General features: G+C 32.1%; 2 protein-coding genes and 1 long non-coding RNA gene across 3 annotated transcripts in view; 1 reads left to right on the top strand and 2 right to left on the bottom strand.

The window, feature by feature from the left end:
• Window positions 1-13791, bottom strand: part of LOC149484550 (uncharacterized) — a 46015-nt gene extending 32224 nt beyond the window's left edge. The window contains exon 1 of the mRNA XM_089700740.1: window positions 13778-13791. The gene's annotated coding sequence lies outside the window, so the exon portion shown is untranslated. The remainder of the gene's footprint in view (window positions 1-13777) is intronic.
• The window catches only part of LOC149484549 (uncharacterized), a 163123-nt gene that overhangs the window by 108808 nt on the left and 32823 nt on the right, over window positions 1-21492 (bottom strand). The window lies entirely within an intron of this gene.
• On the top strand, window positions 9664-11244 carry LOC149484551 (uncharacterized). Its single transcript, XM_089700759.1, has one exon. It carries the CDS (start codon window positions 9664-9666, stop codon window positions 11122-11124), a length of 1461 nt encoding a protein of 486 aa, XP_089556885.1. The 3' UTR covers window positions 11125-11244.

The following is a 21492-nucleotide window of genomic DNA, read 5'->3' as shown; positions in this document are numbered from 1 at the left end:
ATTAAAAGACGACATTAAAATTAAAATTATTATTTACATTAAAATTTAAGTATAAGTAGTGCCAAGGTTCAAAAGGAACATATTGATATAAAATTTTGGGATTGTGTCGCTAATATCAGGAAAAAATGACTAGGTATATGATAAATAATTTATTTCGTAAACTATGCGTGTTATTTAAATAGTCGATCTTATACAAGTCAATAACTGCGTTAAAAACAACCGACTTCAAACTTGCACTTGCAACATTTACAAATACAGACAAAAATGCTCATAAAATAAAAACTACTGGGCCTATCCGAATAAAATATGGGACCAATTCGACACCATCCCGCATCGAACAAAAAAAGAATCACGTAAATCGGTTCAGAAACCACGGAGTAATCGGTGTACATACATAAAAAAAAACATACCGGCCGAATTGATAACCTCCTCCTTTTTTTTGAAGTCGGTTAAAAAGAATAATATTTAATAATTTTATTTTTACAAAATTCACAGCAGCAAAAAATAGATAAAAGTTTGTAATATTACGCGACATAATTTCATCTTTTTGAGAGTATTCAAAGTAGTCATATTTTAATTGTACGAACGATTATATAGGGATAAATTAATGAAAATTATTTGTAATTTAAATGGAATTTTCATTTAATTTTATGTTTGAATAATACAGATTTGAATATTATATAATATAATATATTCATATCTTATATATAAAAATGAATCGCAAAATGTGTTGGTAAGCGCATAACTCGAGAACGGCTGAACCGATTTCGATAATTCTTTTTTTATTATATTCCTTGAAGTACGAGGATGGTTCTTATGTAGAGAAAACGTAAACATGTACCACGGGCGAAGCCGGGGCGGACCGCTAGTAATATAATATATTCATATAATATAATAGCAAGATAATAGCGTTGAGACCTGTCAATATGGATTAGTTCATCTCGTGAGCTTCAGGTATAAGACATTTAGCTTTCAGCTGTGCTTTCAGTTAGCAGATAAATTATGGTTTTAACTTATAATATATTTGCTAAGGATATTTGTAAATCGATTTTGATGCTCTCACATTCTTTAAGAAAAAGCGGATTTTAGTTACTTACGTTGGATTTTGCTCCGAAACAATCCGATTTAATTAAAAGTTTATATATGAATTTCCAATTCCTTAATAATGGATTTAGTTTACACAATATGAGTAGTTTTGTAATATCTGACATTCTAGAACATGCGATAACAACACTAAAAAAATTAACAGATTATACTACAGATTAGCAATATTATACAGATTTCTCAAATCATACCTATGGCTAAATTTTTATAAACCAAAATCTGCTTACTCATTGGTCTTTTCTGAAAATCGAATACATATTGCACATTACTGAACTCATTTATGTATCTACAGTGTTAATAGTAGGTAAAAAATGCAGTTTTTGTTACTCAATTTAAGGTACTTCCAAATATTCATGAAGTACGTGGTTTCGATGTCTAGGTTTTACTTATATTCATAAAAAATAGCAAATCTTTAAAGAAAGTATGTACATATATGTAAGAAAGTAAATCTTATGTAAATTCTTTTCGCTTACGTATTTTTTATATGTGCGATATATCCAGCAATGTAAAGACGATTGAACTCGATTTAGTTGATCGAAATTCGGATCGAACCTACAATGAACGTTACCTAAAACGAACAAGTGAAGGTCCCTCAACTTCGCTTAAATATGTATGTTATATTGAACGAAAATACCCAAAAGTTCATATTATACGTTTATATTTTATGATGAAAACAGTATCCGCAAATAATTTTCCATAAATATAGAGCACTTTTGATGAGTTTTTGTGGAATGAAATTGTGGACGGTTGATGGGATAAAAGTCGCATAGGGATTATTATATTTATCCCCAAATTATCTTGGCCTCCTCTTCCAACTTTTATAATGAGATGAAAAATTCAGGAGAATAAGGTAATATTTCAAAATATTTAACATTGCTTCTTACGAATATTAACGTTTTATTTTTAAGATATTTTGCTATGTGGAATTAAACATTTTAATTTGTCATTTGTGTTTTGTATGCCTTACTATATTTGTATTTATTAATTGAAAGAAATCCATAATTATCTTTTCTTATTAGTAATTTTAGAAGTCTACAGGTAGAAATAAATAACTGTTGTACTAATCACAAATAATAATTGTAAAAAAATAATTAAACGAACTAGTACCTCGATTACCTACCTACAATAAATGAAATTGATTTGTCTGTGTCTGATTTCAAAATAACTATGTATGTTTTGTTTAAGCTGCTAATAAGGCCACAATAATTCTGGCAAGCGCAATATCACTAAAAAACTAAAACTTACTACTTTAACTCGATACATCAGCTATGATCGGTGGAACTGCTGAATTAGCCTAAGAAATTATGAATTTTGAGGACCTTATTGGTATAATTTTATCTGATAAAAACACATGCATCGACAAGCAACAATGCTACAAATAAGCTAGGATAGAAAGCTACACATAAAATAAATCTAAAACAGCACAGAAGAAACACCTCACTTTTTTGATGTTATATATACTGTAAAAATATACTTTGACACTTTTTACAATTGATATAACAGCCTAATTAGTGTTAATATTGGCTTAAACTCGTGTGAGGCGCGACCCAACATTTTGTGGCTCGCCACAGAGACACCGCAACACAACATTAAGTTTACTGTTTCATGCGTAAGACAAGGCGCTTGTGGTAAACTTCAGATACGTTTTAGGGGCTATAAACAAGATTGTTACGTCCTTAACGTTGTTACCCTGTTATTGCCGAGTTAATGTTCGTTCTACTCATACGGGCATATGTGTAATTGCTGACGACAACGATGTTGCTTGAATACATCTCTTGAGGACAGTTAAACATAATGTACGTTGACATACTTGCTTTTATTTTGTGTAAATTTATAGTTCACTTGTACTTGTAAATGGCCTTACTACTAAGGGATTATTTTTAAAATGTAATAACGGCTGTATAATCATTTAAATGTTCATCAAGTACATACCTACATGCAATGTTATCTACTAATTCTGTTATCTAAAAATAAACATAATATCTGTTAGTTAAAATGAAATATAATATACCTATATGAAACGTCAAAAAATCATTAAATAGACTTTATAGCCTTGCTTGCATCAGCAAGTGGTGAAACCTAGGAAATAGAGACATTGTAGATTCACACTGATGCGATATTAAAAGATATAATAATTATAATAAACGAGGCAATGTTTCTATTTCATTACCTTTAACAACTTTTTTTACCAAATCTGGCATTACTAGTTCTCTGAATTCTAAAGCCCTAGTTCACGTGGGAATAAAACAAAATCCTGTTGGAACGCTTACATGAAATGTTAGCTTTATGGGTTTAAGTAAATAATAGTTCTCGTATTTTCTAAATACATAAAAGTTATTTTACATAATTATTTTATGTTATTAATAAGTAAGTACTTTGACTTAACGATTACCTGCTCATAATAAGCTTATTAATGATTAGAAGTGTATAAGATTAAGAGCGTGATTAATTTGTCAGGATTGAACAAACATTTTAATTGAGAAAATATGTAGTGTACATAACAAATTTTCCTATTTCATTAATAAAACAGAACTTGGTTGTTATTATAATAATTTAATACTCGGTAATCATGTGGTTACATTTACATTTAACACATAAATATCCTTTTTTCGGGCATATTCCTTATCGAATAAAGGATACCTCAAGCAAGTAAGCGGAGGGTATGCATCAGTGAATCGATTACAACAAGTACTATATAGATATTTTGCTGAAGAAAATAACGTTCAATTTTCTGAGCGATATACAGCGAATTGCATCATTCCAACCAGGCCGTAGCTCTAAAATGAACGTAAATACTGCCAGTACTTTCCATCTACATCTATTCTCTTGTATAGCCCTCAGGTTATAAAAAATAAACTCGCTTGTAAAAATAATGTTATGAACGGAAAACTGAGCATGCTCATAATGTTATACGCAGATCCAGTATATTTAGAACTAACGCGGGGGAAATTAACAGGGAGAAATGAATATATTTTTCAGTTAATTATTCCAAAGTTTGTTAAGTATTTGTTCGTATATTTTTAAATTTAAACATGAATAATCAGTTCTTTATTTTTACGTCTTATGAATAGATGTTTATACTTTTAATCGAAATGCCGAAACATCTGACAATCGTTTTTCCAGCAGGGCAATGAGGTTTTATTGTGGGTGGTGCCACCTTTGTCCTCCCTTCTATTTCTACGCCCATGAATGCTTCAATAATAGCGAATAAATATTGGTTATTTAAAGAAATAGTGTATTATTCTTACGCAAAAATTTTACGAAGTCTTTTAACCTTTTTTCCCTGCTTCTTTCAATAAAAATTGTAAGATATTTTACTTTATATAAACACAAAAACCTTTACTACATAACTTTAAACTGTTACTAGAATTTGCTTCGTATGAAACTGTGGTCGTCCGAGTTGTATGAGTACCTAAATTATGTATTTAAAGATTATTGTGTATGTAAATTGAATTAAACCGCTACTATAATTATTTCTTGTTCAAATAATCTACCTACGCTTTCATTTTATTTTGGTTTTAAACATGAATATTTGTCTAATTCCTAAAATTTAGTGTAGCTATAAATTTTGATAAATGCAAACGGGGTTGCTAGTTTAACATTAAACAAAGTTTTATTTATCTGTACCTGGGAGAATAGCATCTGTCGCGCAGATGAGCGGATTGGGACTTTAAAATTGTACGACAAAATAAAAATTATACAAACTCTACAATAATATTGTTAATTACAAAAATTTCAGTTCAGCGATGAGCAAACTACTTCGCTTCATCTCTGGTCCAAAAAAGTTATATTTTTATTGTAACTTTCATAAAAATGAACATCAATGATAAGTCGTGGAAGGATTTATGGTATGCTCGATATTTCATTTGTAATATAAATAGATAACAAAATAAACAGAAGGTAGGTACTGCAAAATCCAGTATACTTAATTAAAAACGGATTAACAACATTCTGATAATTCCGTCACGCTCATCTCTTTGCGAGTAAATGTAATGACAACTATATAATATGCTTATAGACCGGGAGATACTGACACAAAATTTCGAGTCATTTGTAACAGGATGGTGGTTCTACAGGGGTCTTAGTACGCAATGACAAAAAGAAAAATGATGGTGTGAACGCTGGTACCGGTGGGTTAGTCGCGTGGGCGTTAGTCGAACTCGTCGGAAAAATAGCGAAAGTCAAACGATTTGTAACACAAAAATTTTAGAATTTACCGATAGCCCATAAAAAAGAAGTAGGCGGTAGTGTCATGCCATACTTTTCCGGTATGACTTACAGCCCGCCATACCGACGCGAATGTGTTGATTTAAAAAAAACAATTATTCAACCATTTGTACCAAGCTAACTTTTGCACAGGTAACCATCGTCGTGCAGCCATTTACGAAAATCGCCATGCCATACTTTTCGGACGATTCCAAATGGTCGCCATACCGCCGAAAATCTGCAAAATTTTTTTATTTCGCCTATCTTTTTGTACCAGTATTGCATTTGGCTTTTTGGAGAGTATTTGATAAAATGTGACCATTATTATATTTGCCATACTTCTAGTAGGGGGAAAAAGTGCTGTCATACTTGAAAAATAAATTTATTATTAATTTATATAAGTGAAGATTTCCAACACCTAGATCTTTGAAATTTTGTATTTATATTCGTTGATCCTCAAACTTAAAGGAAAAATAAGTGCCATACTGTTACAAATCGTTTGACTTTCGCTATTTTCCGACGAGTTCGACTAACGCCCACGCGACTAAGCCGCCGGTACCAGCGTTTACACCATCATTTTTCTTTTTGTCATTGCGTACTAAGAACCCTGTAGAACCGCCATCCTGTTACAAATGACTCGAAATTTTGTGTCAGTATCTCCCGGTCTATTAATACTACTTATGTTTTTAATATGTATAATAATTAATATAATAAATGATTTCGGATATTTATAACTAATCAGTAAGTATAATAGCACGCTCAGTGAATTGTTTTGTTTAATAATTATTATTCAATAGTATTATTATATGTATGCAGTTATACATATACATATCTAAGTATAGACATATACTCGCAACAGTTACATATAAATAGGTAACAATGGTTATGTATGTTGTGGTACAATTCAATGCAGCGTTGAATGGCCATTGATGATACGTATAATTGGGTTTTGTGGTAGAAACATTATGTTCCTGGTATCCACTAAGGATTGTTACAGTATAAGGTATGACGTGTGTTAGATAGACGAAGAAGATTATTATTAAAGTATAACTTATTTTAAAGAAAAGCTATTCAACTTTCAATTGCGCCTAAATGTTTACAATAATAATTGTTCAATAACTTTGGAAGGGGAAACATTACTAGACATTAATCGAACTCGGTTTCTATACCTATATTATAATCCTTTTATTTTATCGGAATAATGATTTTTTCTAATATAAACTAATATCTGAATCGTTCTGGCTATTCCTTGTCCGTCTTCAAACGTACTAGGTAATTAGTTCTAGCTCTTATTTATATAGAAGATTAAACTTCAGTCATTGGACTGAGGAGCACGCCTAGGTTGTGTTTATTTTACGGTTCGCTCGTGTAGGCAAACTATTTGCCGTGTATTTTCTATGAATAAAAAAATACGCTACTTTTATATGCTGAGAGGCTAGTTTATAGGTACGTAAAGCTGGCGATGAAAAATTAGCGAAATTAAAAAAAAACAACACCAGAATTTGTTGCTTATTTGTTGCTAATTAGTTGCTATAATGACGATTTTGTTGCTCAACCCGTTCGCTGAAAATCAGCAACAGTTCTAGCTTAACGTTAAGGTAGCGTGAAGAAATCGGAAAAAGGGATGGATCGTTGCAAAAATGCAGGTGAATTTGTTGCTAATTTGTTGCTGCATAAATACAGTGAAAATTTTGAATTATTTTCATTGGCGCCAAAAATAACACAGGCCACGTCAACTTAATTGTCGATTTTCGGTAGTGAAACATAAAAAAAAATTTGTTGCTCCTCACATCGTTCACTAGAACAGTGTACAGAGCCAGCAACAAAATAGAAACCGGAAGTAGAGTTAATTTTGAAACCAGTTTGCTAGAAAATCGTCCACGCCAGCTTAACTGTCGATTTTCGGTAGTGAAACATAAAAAAAAAATTTGTTGCTCCTCACATCGTTCACTGGCACAGTGTACAGAGCCAGCAACAAAATAGAAACCGGAAGTAGAGTTAATTTTGAAACCGGTTTGCTAGAAAATCGTCCACTCCAGCTTAACTGTCGATTTTCGGTAGTGAAACATAAAAAAAAAAATTGTTGCTCCTCACATCATTCACTGTCACAGTGTACAGAGCCAGCAACAAAATAGAAACCGGAAGTAGAGTAAATTTTGAAACCGGTTTGCTAAAAAATTCGTCCACGCCAGCTTAACTGTCGATTTTCGGTAGTGAAACATAAAAAAAAAATTTGTTGCTCCTCACATCGTTCACCGGCACAGTGTACAGAGCCAGCAACAAAATAGAAACCGGAAGTAGAGTTAATTTTGAAACCGGTTTGCTAGAAAATCGTCCACGCCAGCTTAACTGTTGATTGTCGGTAGTGAAACATAAAAAAAAATTTGTTGCTCCTCACATCGTTCACCGGCACAGTGTACAGAGCCAGCAACAAAATAGAAACCGGAAGTAGAGTTAATTTTGAAACCGGTTTGCTAGAATATCGTCCACGCCAGCTTAACTGTCGATTTTCGGTAGTGAAACATAAAAAAAAATTTGTTGCTCCTCACATCGTTCACCGGCACAGTGTACAGAGCCAGCAACAAAATAGAAACTAGAAGTAGAGTAAATTTTGAAACCGGTTTGCTAGAAAATTGTCCACGCCAGCTTAACTGTCAATTTTCGGTAGTGAACCATAAAAAAAAATTTGTTGCTCCTCACATCGTTCACCGGCACAGTGTACAGAGCCAGCAACAAAATAGAAACCGGAAGTATAGTTAATTTTGAAACCGGTTTGCTAGAATATCGTCCACGCCAGCTTAACTGTCGATTTTCGGTAGTGAAACATAAAAAAAAATTTGTTGCTCCTCACATCGTTCACGAGCACAGTGTACAGAGCCAGCAACAAAATAGAAACCGGAAGTAGAGTTAATTGCAACAAAATAGAAACCGGAAGTAGAGTTAAAATTAACTCTACTTCTATTTTGTTGCTGGCAGTTAAGCTGGCGTGGACGATATTCTAGCAAACCGGTTTCAAAATTAACTCTACTTCCGGTTTATATTTTGTTGCTGGCTCTGTACACTGTACCGGTGAACGATGTGAGGAGCAACAAATTTTTTTTTATGTTTCACTACCGAAAATCGACAGTTAAGCTGGCGTGGACGATATTCTAGCAAACCGGTTTCAAAATTAACTCTACTTCCGGTTTCTATTTTGTTGCTGGCTCTGTACACTGTGCTAGTGAACGATGTGAGGAGCAACAAATTTTTTTTTTATGTTTCACTACAGAAAATCGACAGTTAAGCTGGCGTGGACGATATTCTAGCAAACCGGTTTCAAAATTAACTCTTCTTCCGGTTTCTTTTTTGTTGCTGGCTCTGTACACTGTGCCGGTGAACGATGTGAGGAGCAACAAATTTTTTTTTATGTTTCACTACCGAAAATTGACAGTTAAGCTGGCGTGGACAATTTTCTAGCAAACCGTTTTCAAAATTTACTCTACTTCCAGTTTCTATTTTGTTGCTGGCTCTGTACACTGTGCCAGTGAACGATGTGAGGAGCAACAAATTTTTTTTTTATGTTTCACTACCAAAAATGGACAGTTAAGCTGGCGTGGACGAATTTTTTAGCAAACCGGTTTCAAAATTAACTCTACTTCCGGTTTCTATTTTGTTGCTGGCTCTGTACACTGTGCCAGTGAACGATGTGAGGAGCAACAAATTTTTTTTTTATGTTTCACTACCGAAAATCGACAGTTAAGCTGGCGTGGACGATTTTCTAGCAAACCGGTTTCAAAATTAACTCTACTTCCGGTTTCTATTTTGTTGCTGGCTCTGTACACTGTGCCAGTGAACGATGTGAGGAGCAACAAATTTTTTTTTTATGTTTCACTACCGAAAATCGACAGTTAAGCTGGCGTGGACGATTTTCTAGCAAACCGGTTTCAAAATTAACTCTACTTCCGGTTTCTATTTTGTTGCTGGCTCTGTACACTGTGCTAGTGAACGATGTGAGGAGCAACAAATTTTTTTTTATGTTTCACTACCGAAAATCGACAATTAAGTTGACGTGGCCTGTGTTATTTTTGGCGCCAATGAAAAAAATTCAAAATTTTCACTGTATTTATGCAGCAACAAATTAGCAGAAAAAAAGCGCGGGAATCTTCGAACGAGCCGGGTGTAATTTTTGAAATTTAATTTGAAAAAAATTTAAATTAATGTTCAATTGAGTTTGGCTTTGTATATATCTTTTGTTTCTCATATATAAACTTGTAAATTAGTGTAGTTAGTAGTTTTTTTATTGGTAAGTCTATTTTATTCTGATTTATAGTATGTAAAAAAAATTTTTGCACTTAAATTTTGGCGGGCTGATCGATGAACGATCCTCCCGACCCTATAGCTTCAGGACCAAGTTTCCAACTTGGTCCTGAAGTAGCTAGTTACATTACGGTTCCAAGTATAGAATGTGAAAACGATTTTGCATTAAAAAATTGTTGGGTGGAAAGCACTCCTAAAAAACGCAGGCTAAGGAAACAGGACAGTGATAGCACTGAGCTTAATAAAAAGTCCAATTCTGATGTTACTTTTAATGAATCCTATAAGAATGATAATAATAATATGAATGAACAATCGGCTTTACCAAATTTACGTTCAGAATACCTATCTACTGACTCCTTCCCTTATATTGTTCATGTTCAGCGTACAGAGTCAACACCTGGCGATGGAACAACATTGCATCCCATTACTTTTGGTCGATTTTTAAAAAATAACAATATTAAAAATATAGTATCTGGTAGTGTTAAAAAAATAGGGAGAAATCGTTGTATTGTAGCATTTTCAACGCCAAAGGATGCTAATGATTTTATTAAAAATAAAAATTTAGAATTAAATAAGCTAAGTGCAAAAATACCAACATTTAACATAAGTCGCATTGGTATTGTTAAAGGAATACCTTCTGAATGGTCCCAAGAGGAAATAATAGAAAATATTTCAACTCCAGCTGGCTGTGGAAAAATTATAAAAGTTAGAAGGATCAATTATAAGGTTATTATTGATGGTTCCATATCTTGGAGACCAACACAATCTGTTGTTCTTACATTTGACGGCCAAGTTCTTCCTGAACGTGTGTATGCCTGTTATAACTCTCTGCCAGTTAATCTTTACATTTTCCCTACCATCCAATGTTTTCAATGCTGTAGATATGGTCATACTAAAAATATATGTCGTTCCAAACCCAGATGTTATAAGTGTGGTCAAGATCATTCTGGCGACACTTGTACAGTCGAAGAAGATTGTGCATCATGTTTGTTATGTTCAGGCTTCCATTTCGCAACTAATAAAATCTGTCCAGAATTTAAACGCCAAAAGGATATTAAAATAAGTATGTCTGAAAAAAATATATCTTACGGGGAAGCAAGTAAACTTTACCCAAATGTATCAAAGTCTTATGGGGATGTATTAATGTCTTCATCTGCTTATTCAACCACAAATAGATTGAATGTAAATAGTTCAAATTCATCCTACAAAAAGACTTATTTTTTAAAACCAAAATTGCCTCCTAAGACTAATAAGGGTTTTGATAAAAATGCTCATAATGCTATTATTAGGGAAGCTCAGATTCCTACGCCTGAAAATGGCTGCGGTTATCAAGTAGCCCCTAATGAATCTGAAACTTCCCAGATAATGGATATAATTACTTTACTTATCAACACTCTATTGAAAAATAACACCCTGAAACCGTCCAACGTTGCCACTTTACATAAAGTAATTGATAGTTTATTTAGTAATCATGGATTCCAAAATAATACAGTGGAACTGCAGAAGCGTGATACCTAAAAAGTCATATCTAATTCACATAAGCACAATCCTTTTTTATTGCTCTAAATGAGACTTGGCCGTATATATTATATTACTCTATGGACTTGGTAATAACCAAATCTCTTCTTTCGAATTCCAGTACATACCTATATGTTTGTAAATTGTACCTAATTTGTATTCGTGATGACAGATCACAGAATTGATGGGTATGGTGGTGCTGCCATACTTATTAAAAAGTCAATACTCTAATATTACCAGCGCACAATAATAAATATGTAAATAGTGTTGGCATTAGTTTAAAAAATAATGCGTGGAATACGGTCTACGGTGGACAGATACAGCATAAGGGAAGGAATTACTATAGAATTCAACCGGTAATCCCCATAAAACCTTGGTTTGTTGGTGTTGAAGCAAATAAATTAGTTATATCTACAATAAGTCGCATGAGAATAGGACATATGTGTATTCCTAGTCATTTAGCCAGAATAGGCGTATTAAATAGTGAAGTTTGCGAGTGTGGAGAGGATGAGGGAAATATAGACAACATATTTTTCTCTTGCTCTTTATACGATCATTCTTCCTTTTATAATTCATTAATTTCTTCAAATGTTCCTCTTCCTACTCGTATGTCATATCTATTTATGTATCCTAAAAATATTATAATAATATATCTACTTTTATATTTAAGAATAACGTCAAATTGTAATGTTTTTTAGTTTCTATTTAATCTATTTAGTTTAGGTAAATAATATGTAATATTATAATGTAACTTGTATTAATTTTGGCCTAACTCTTCTGATCACCTTGAAAAATATCGTACTATCCTATTTTCCCGTGTATGGATTCCCTACCTTTTACTTGACACTGGCAAATAGTTTTAGCTTCTTGCCATAATAGAAAAAAAAAAAAAAAAAAAAACAAATTAGCAACAAATTCACCTGCATTTTTGCAACGATCCATCCCTTTTTCCGATTTCTTCACGCTACCTTAACGTTAAGCTAGAACTGTTGCTGATTTTCAGCGAACGGGTTGAGCAACAAAATCGTCATTATAGCAACTAATTAGCAACAAATAAGCAACAAATTCTGGTGTTGTTTTTTTTTAATTTCGCTAATTTTTCATCGCCAGCTTTACGTACCTCTAGTTTATGTTTTGTAACGCTACTTCTCTATTATTTGGGCGTGATTTGTCAACATAGTATTGTTTTTATAAAATAAATTATTGAAAATAAAAATTGAATGGGAAAAATAGCTAAATAGAAAGATTCTATATAGAAATAGTTTAGCTGTATACCTATATTAATCAAGTCCTAACTAATTTTGTAAATATAAAAGAAAAAATTGCATAATAAAATTAAAACTCCTAAAATTAGATAACTTCAGGATGGTGTGCTCTACCATCATCTATATTCTATGTTATTTTGTTATCCTGGCCCGGCGCTGTCTATTGAAACTTCATTATATCTGAGAATCGAAAGCTTATACAATCAACGTGATTTTATTTAAATGAGCTTATCATTTATCTCCTTGATGACTTCAATTAAACGTAAAATTCAAGCGTATTATGGACCTTCCGTGTTAATTACATGAATATTATCACTGCAATCGTTCATTTGTAAATAAGATATTAATATCTAAACCCTGACCTAATTTTATATGATGAAGACATACCGTATTCTCTCCTAATATTTACTATGTAGATGGTACTTAGATAAGGCTCTTGTGGTTAGTTGTGTACCTAATTAGCATATAACTGGTCGCATGAGCTGCACTGATGCTTGCTTATTTATTGTTATATTTATATGGAACTATTTTGATGTGAGCTTTAGTAAATTATTAGTCTTATTACTTACGTAATTGTTTTTAATAATATTATTACGAAATTGATACCAGTGAAAATTAATAAGTTACATTCATATTGCCATAGCAAAAACTTCAATGCAGTTCAAATATCTCTATGATCAATATTGACTCTTTCGTATTTCTAAATATCGGTCGACATTCCCCTAAAACAGAATTGTATAGCCCTTATTTCAAGCTAGTAAATTTATCGCTCAATAATTTTATTTTAGCCAACTAAGGAATGTTTTAGCTTAAGAGGAAATTTAATTAACTCAAACGACACTTGACTTTTTACAATCTGTTAGGGTTGCCAATTAAAAGTTGAGTATTGTACTGGATAGCAACAACTGCTGAGAGCTTTAATTTATGCAGTTGAGTTCCGTGGTAATATAAATTCTGTTCGAACGAAAATATCTGTAATAGAAAAATAATATTTTGGTTTCTTGCTATAATAAAAGTGATCGTATTCTTGATTAATAATTATAAATTAATGAGAAAGTATGTTTAGAAATAAAAGACTTCAAAGGATTTTCAACGCGTTTGTCTTAAGTATGTATGTTTTGTTTATGTACTTATGAAATTATATTAAGTTATAGAATAAAAAAAATCCTTTAATTAATGTCCTTGTAAATTTCCAAAATATAGCTCTTATTGTTCTGTTCTTATAACACATGTATGTCTATCTAATCGATGAAATACTTTCAAAGAAAATCTTTACAGTAATTCTAAGTTTCATAAACTGTCTCTTTTAAAATTATCGCTATAGTTTTCAGCACGACCTTTCTACTTGTTGTATATGCCGGCTTCAAAACCATCAATATAAAATCTACGATTAAAATATTATGAAAAGCTTTAATTAAAATAATGTCCTTTCATCAACCGCTTCAATAGACTCATCATTAAATGAAAAGAAATAAAACAATTCGTATTTTATTTCAGACTGATGTAAATTGAAAAAAAACACAACTTTAACTTGCAGTTTAACGTTTTATTTAATTTTTAAGAGGTTTTACAGTAAATTAAAATTAACATCTTGTAAGGTTAAGATAGAATTAGCCATTCCATTCGCAATAAATGCCAACATACATCTATACTAATATTATAAAGCTGAAGAAGAGTTTGTTTGAACGAGCTAAACTACTGGTCCGATTTGAAAAATTATTTCAGTGTTAGATAGCCCATTTATCGAGGATGGCTATAATATCTCATCATGCTAAGACCAACAGGAGCGGAGCAATGCGGGTAAAAACGCAGGGCACAGCTAGTTCATTATAAATGTTTGTTTGTATTTACCAATGAAAAATATATTGTACTCTAATAGTGTTCCTTAAATTGTAATTTGCTCTTTGACAAACTTTTAGTAGTATATTTAATGAGAGGAACATGGGATAGAAATTAGGTTGTTTGTAATGTGGTTGGATTTACTTCGTAGACGTCCATAGAACAGACGGTTCTCACTTAGTTTCTTTGTTGGTATAGGAACAGTGGATGTTAGTGATTTAATTGCATGTAAATTAAAAAACAGAACAGTATATTTTATAGGTGTATTTAATTAGGTACAGTATGTCGTAACTTCATTCTTATGTTATTGAATAAAATATAGAGCCTTTAATATTATTTCCCCATCATTAGAAATAATTAATATTTCAATAATATGCTAATCATAACAGGATATTTAATTAATATAATTTGCAATCATGAGAGAATACCTCCAACATATTTTGAGAAATTGTTAATATAACCTAATTGTATATTTTAGGACCAACAATACTAAATAATCGACATTTTCATTGTTGAAGGGGTTTCCTTTATTTGAAAATGTTTGAGTTATTGAAATTATATGACTATGGAAGACGGGATTTGGCCTGCATCATTCGCTTTATTTTTGTGTGTTGCTTTACAGTACCTAGGTACTTTCAGCAGAACTTCTTTTCTTTTTTTCTCTTTCTTTTTGGTTTCCTTTAATATAGGTAACTTAAAAATATACCCTTCACATATTAACACATTATAAAAGCAAAAGTTAAAAATAGATGTAAACATTCAATAAAAATACAATTCTTACAGATCGCTTAAATGTTTTATTTTTTTGCTCCGGGGATCGAATGTAAAGAAGTTTGACCGCGCACATTTCTTTGTGAGTTTAACTAAACTCTGATTGAAAGAAGCTATTTTCCTGTTTCGTTTGTTTGCACAAAGGAATGTAGGGAAATAGGAAATATTGTCCGGTGTTGGTATGAACCCCCGAGGGCTTTGTATAATATAAATATGGCTATATTTAACGTTTCTTCGTAAAAGTGAAAATCAAATATGTAAATTGTGTTGTAGGATCTTGCTATTGTGCTTTAGTTCTACCATAAGCTAGACTCCTTTGCATTTGATCCTGGTTTTTATTTTATGAAAAATATATTTGACAATTATTAAATTAAAAAGCTTTAGGTATATGGAATCCACTGAATTTTACCACATATTATGTACCTAGGTAGGTTCCTATTTCATATGTTCGTCGAACGTGACTTGACTTGTGAATTTGTCTTGAGACTATTATGATTTATATCGTTGGGTTTTATAATTCTGATAACGTGAATTAAATTAATAAAAAGCGTAGGATCTATTTTCGGAATGAGCTTATATTTTCGATGATATAGGTACCTAATCATATTTACTAAGTTACTAGTTACTATCAAGAATTGTATGTATTGACGTTGCCAAGTTTACTACGTTACCCCGAATATTAACCTTAATTTTAAGTGGAAATAAGTTTATTATGCCATAAACATATGAAACTAAATTTTTATAACGTTCAATCGATTAAATATGAATCAACACAGGTTGAATGATTAATTATATTCAAAGAAATATACTTTAATAAAACACATATATGTATTATTAAATTTTGTATTTCAGATCTTACATAAATCTGTCAAACGAGGAGGCATCTCGCCGAGCAAGGCCTTGGGCCCGGGCGGAGTGAAACTAAATCTAGCGGCTACCCAAGTCGATACAGTCTGTACGTGTCGATAGCTTACCGTACCAAATGTTCCTATTATCCTTTCGAGTTATCAACGTGTAGTAGCTACCATGCTTTTGCTTCATATCTCGTGTGTGAAAAACATGCTTTTCCTTGACGTGGCCTTCTGAAATGGTTTACTAGAGCAAGCTCTATAATTCTCTAAAAATATTATGAACTTAATTATGGGAAGACGTGAGAAGCTCTGCACTTAATAATATGAATGAAAGGGAATAATTTTACAATTAAATTAAATAATAATGCTGGCATTTATCTATTTTAAATTAAAGTTATTAAAAGTTTTTATCTCTTATAAATTATCCTTAATAAAAGTTTAATTATAAATTTTAGTTCTTAAAATCACAGACACAAACACACAGGGTAAATAAAAAAATGTTTATGTTTACGAAACTCTGCGCCGAAAACCGCAATTAGTCAAAAACATTGCAGCAATCTCCATAAAATCGAATCATTATTTCTATTTAAACCTAATAAATACATTATTTTTAATTGTATTTTGGTAAACCAAACTAGATTAATTAGATTTTGATTAAGTATATATTTTTATTCCCAGTACAGTAATAATTATTCTTGTAATAAATTAAAGTCTTGGAATCTTTTTGTTATTAACAACTGTGTTTAATAATTCCGAATTATACTGTATTTGATCATGAGCAATTGCAAAAGTACCTTTGGGTATCAATTCCAGTGAAATTAATATTATTAAATTTGACATGCAATATAGTCTAATCCCCAAGAGGTCGAGAGACTAAAATATTTAATATTACTGGATATTTGATGGATACCGATTCAATTTGACTGTAAACGGATATAACATAGCACTTCAACTATATGTACTTTTCAACCGACTTCAAAAAAAGGAGAAAGTTCTTTATTCAACTGTATTTTTTTGTCTTTGTTACTTTCGACTGGGTAAACTTATTTGATGATTCTTTTTTGTGGGAGAGCTGGTACCTCCCCTGAGGTTCCATTTGAATTTGGTCTAATTCTGACAATTTGTAGAATTACAAATCTATATAAATTAAAATATATATGGCTTAAAATATATATGGCTTATAGGTAATGTTTGACTAAAATATATATAATGTCTTGAACTCCACCGAGCAATCTGATACTCGATAATGTACAGTTTGGTCTAGCTTATAAATTGATAAACAGCAGGGTCAATAAACTTGAGAGAATGAAATATGTATTATAAATTAATATTAGTGTCAGAGGCGGCTCGCCCTAAGGAGCGCTGGTGCAGTGAACTCCCATAAATAATTATAATAAAATCATACTCCTTAATTTCATTATTAATATTAATTATTACTATTTAAAATCAATCGTAATCGTAAAAATCTACTGTCAATACCAATGAATATATCCATCATTCCATCATTCCATACACTTGAATAATACTGTATTTATACAGTAACGCGCGAAGGGGAGCGCTCACGATTGCGCTCCAATGAAAAAATATTTAGTACATTTCCTAATACGAAGTCCAATAGGAGTGAAAGAGATGGTTTGCCAGTGCCCTGCGCGCGTGAAACAGAAGATTTTCTATGGAAAGATAGCAAAATTCGGTGCGCCGCTCCCGCAAACGTTGCCGGTTCGTTTTTACCGCCGCGCGCGACATTGCCACTCTCTATATTATAAACAAACACTCGACTCTCGAGTCAACTTCAATGCACGCGCGCGAATGCAAATTCGGGAATTTTCTAATTAAAATCATAAGATACGCGTTGAAATAGTCTGTAGTTATCAGTATTACTTGTGAGTGTGAAAATGAACAATTATAATGTGGCGTTCATTAAAAAGTGTGTTAAAACGTTACAAATTCGGCTTGAATTGAAAGCAGGGACTGCCACGGCCTGAACTTGACCTTACGCAAAAATGTACGACAAAAACGAAAACATATACGCGTGTGTTTAAATCCGAACAATATTATGTGAAAACACCGTGGTTGTATGGTTGTGATGAAAGCAACAACAGACATTTACGAATGTCTTGTCGCTTTAAGTTATAGATATTTTTGCACACCAAAAAGAAAGACGTATGTATTTCCTTTATAAGTAATTTTTTTGATAAATGTACTGCTTTACACCACGTATTTTCAGTGTTTTATTTCAAGTGAACACCCATAAAATTTTGTCACGAGCCGCCTCTGATTAGTGTTGTGACTTGCGAATATATCTTTATGAAATATTGTTCAACTTCAAATTTCTTGTTTTATATTTAAGTAAACCTTTACTCATAATATAATGTACCTAACTCAAAATTCTATTAGTTTAGATTTTAGTAATATTGGGTTTCAGAATAACTAATAAAATATTAAATAAAATAAGGAAAAGTACTAAAATTGGAAAGCTGAAAATAACTCACTTCCCAATTAATTCACATTTCGTGTCTTAGTCAATTTGTATTCAACATGTATAATAATTATTTATTTATACCATCAATAATAATATTTTTTTTATGAAATCATGAAAAGTATATCGGAATCGTAGGTTTCTTTAACACTTTTGGTTGGTTTTTTGTATCATAATATAAATATTTACGAGATGTGTGTGTGTGTACACGTTTCAGAAGTGAAACTTCTTTAGGTGCGTTGAGAGTAAAATTTCAAGGTCGCGTCATGACAATACCGTTACGTCATGGAGTAAGACGACGATTTTGGTATCTTTGGATCTTACCAAAGAAGTCTCGCTTCTGACACGTGTGCTCGGCACACACCCTCCTTTTTATTTTTAATCGCATTTTAGAGGTTTATCCATTTGTATCGGCATGAAAGTTAATTTCATAAACTTTAAAATTGGTGGCATTGGATTCATGTTTCATACTTTTTCACATCTATTTTCGTTTGATTGATTTAGGTTTGTATAAAGCAAATTTAAATGTTATCAATTTTGATTTGCTAGGTAAATTTTATTCCCTGTTCCGTGGCTATCGTACTGAATTAAAAAAATATTTATTTTAAAATATTCGATCGAGATTTATTAAAATAAATATTACTTGCTTATCGCTTGAATAACTTATTTAAATTGATTGTTGATGACATCACTAACTCAAACAATTTTTTATAAAATAATGTATTTTTTTCTTCAAGTCATTAAAATATGTTCTTATTAAGAAGAAAACAGTTGCGATTGACAAATGATCCTGTCTATAATCTTTAAAAATGACTTTAGCACTATAAAAACTATGACATTCTTATACGCTAGACGTTTTTAGCGCTCGCATCGTAAGCGCTTTAACTTTTTACCAAGTTTAATTCTACGGGAATTTATACAAAAGCCAGGCGCAGAGATAATGCCCTCCATTTGTTATATAAGATGAGAATTACTACTGCCTCTGATGAAGGAAGGGAAGTTGATCTTTCATACATACGTATAATACTGAATTACATTGGGTAATGGGTTTATTTTGAACTTAGTTTTCTTTCGTTATTTTTTCTTTAGACTATTTGATTCTTAGTTTATTGCTTCGTTTGCATCCTAACGGAGTCATCAAATAAACCCGTATCGTCGATTCGTGAGTAAACAAAATAATTTACATTCAACCATATAGGTCATTCGATTTGTTGTTTCTAGTTTAAAGTCCTGTCTGCCCCTCCTAAGAGGATTAGTTAGTTTCAGTAGCCAAAAACAATTGCTTGGGATGTTTTTTGTATTTCTATTTTATTTTAATTTATTCTTGTTCTGTTCAATCAGTTCGTGTTTTAATTGTATGAAAATATCACTGTGTTTTTGAATGCATTGATGCAAATAATAATAAACTTTTATTTATAATTTGGCATGTGTGCATGTTGAATATTTGTACCAGGAAATAACAAATACAACAATATAATTTAGGAATTTACATATTTTTTACTAACGAAGTAAGCTTTATTTTGCGGAAATAAATATTGATACTGCAGATCTCTATACGGGTGTCGATCACGCAATTAGTTTATAATACCTAACGAACCGATTTCAACAATTTTTATTAGTTATAATAAATAAAAATTAGATTCGTTTCTCAGCTTACTGATATAGTTAATCTGCGAGGGATTTAATTACTATTTGAACATGTAAGTAGCTTTGAAAAATTTAGTTTGGATATAATTTTGGTGTATGTATTTACAGTTTTGTAACAACGAATAATACATAGGATTCTAAGCTTAAATCTCTTACTTTATGTAAGAGATCTTACCAGACTATCTTACCAGCTAATCAATATAACCACAATAGGAAACCGCACAAATACAAGAGTTATGAAACAACGTTTCAGACTGGTCCGATCTATTTCAATCTCTTTATCACAATCAGGTAGCGTCTCAATGAAGACAGCGAATAAGACGTATTGAGTTGGCGTAGAACTGGGATTACATAAAGCCTGCTATTGTGAACATAATTACATTTTTCATTCTTATAGTTGCTAGAAAATTAGCGTTAGGGCGCGTTCCCACTATGTCGTAACGACTCTTTTATCGTTCGACGACTGTAGTCTCTACCTGTTCCCATTATAACGATTGTTTGTCGTCAACATTTTTTATCGTTTAGCAACTGTCGTATCTAGCTGTTCCCATTGGATCGCTCAGATCGCTCGCATCATCAGCAAGCTACAAATCTAGTCGCCTCTGCGTTCGCTTGGGTTGGGAAAAGCAAACCGAGTACAGACGCGAGGGGCGCGCGGGTGCGAGAGGGAAGGGAAAACACGTGTTCGTCTACATAGAGTTGCCGTCCACGATTTTTTTATCGTTTTACGACTGTCGTGCTTGCCGTTCCCACTGTCACGACAAAGTGTCGTCACTGCAAAAACTGTCGTAGACGACAGTAAATTGTGTCGTTCTAAATGTGAACACCTCCATTTAAACATATAAGCCACGACACTTAAAACTACACGATTATCTGTCGTCACGACCCGGTGGGAACGCGCCCTTATTATCTTTTGCGATATTGCCATTTCAAAAATTGAATTGCCAATTAATAGAGAATCTGTAAGTTAGATGAGAATCAAGTGTTTAAAAAAAATATTAGGTGTAGATACGTTAACCTTGCAGTTGCTATTGTAGAAAAAAAGGAAAAAGAAAAATTGAAACAAATCGTTTGTATTTCGTTGGAAGTAAACATCATTTCCACGATTCTACGTAAGATATAAACGTTGTACATTTTGCCTTAAAAGGCATACTTCATAACCACAGATTCATAACCAATGAAGTGAATAATTATTTACAGATTTTATAAACATCAGCCGTTTCGTATATTTACCACTCGACAGTCACCATCGAACACATCTCTGCGGTATCTATAAAACAAGTCGTAAATAATGACAGAGTTAAGCTTCGCTGGATGAAATTATTCTTTTATGATCTTCATAATGTCTCGAGCTGTATAAATAATTCATAAAAGAATAGAATTTTCATATTCTTTCACTTATCTCGTTCGTCGCGAGGGTCGCTGTCGCTTTATATAACTGAACAAAAATGCCGCATGAATAACACGCAACCATTTTGATTATAATACTTTAAATGGTTGTAACTTTTTAACAAAT

The sequence above is a fragment of the Colias philodice genome, chromosome 11 (assembly GCF_061535455.1).
Source record: "Colias philodice isolate Cphi_HAF_F1 chromosome 11, ilColPhil1 Martin Lab GWU primary, whole genome shotgun sequence".
NCBI classification, from domain to species: Eukaryota; Metazoa; Arthropoda; class Insecta; order Lepidoptera; family Pieridae; genus Colias; species Colias philodice.
The sequence above is the reverse complement of the archived record's forward strand: the minus strand, read 5'-3'. Positions and strand labels throughout refer to the sequence as shown.

What these genes read in the sequence shown, in the direction of transcription:
- LOC149484551 (XM_089700759.1), top strand. Translation starts at nt 9,664, where the DNA reads ATGAACGATCCTCCCGACCCTATAGCTTCAGGACCAAGTTTCCAACTT.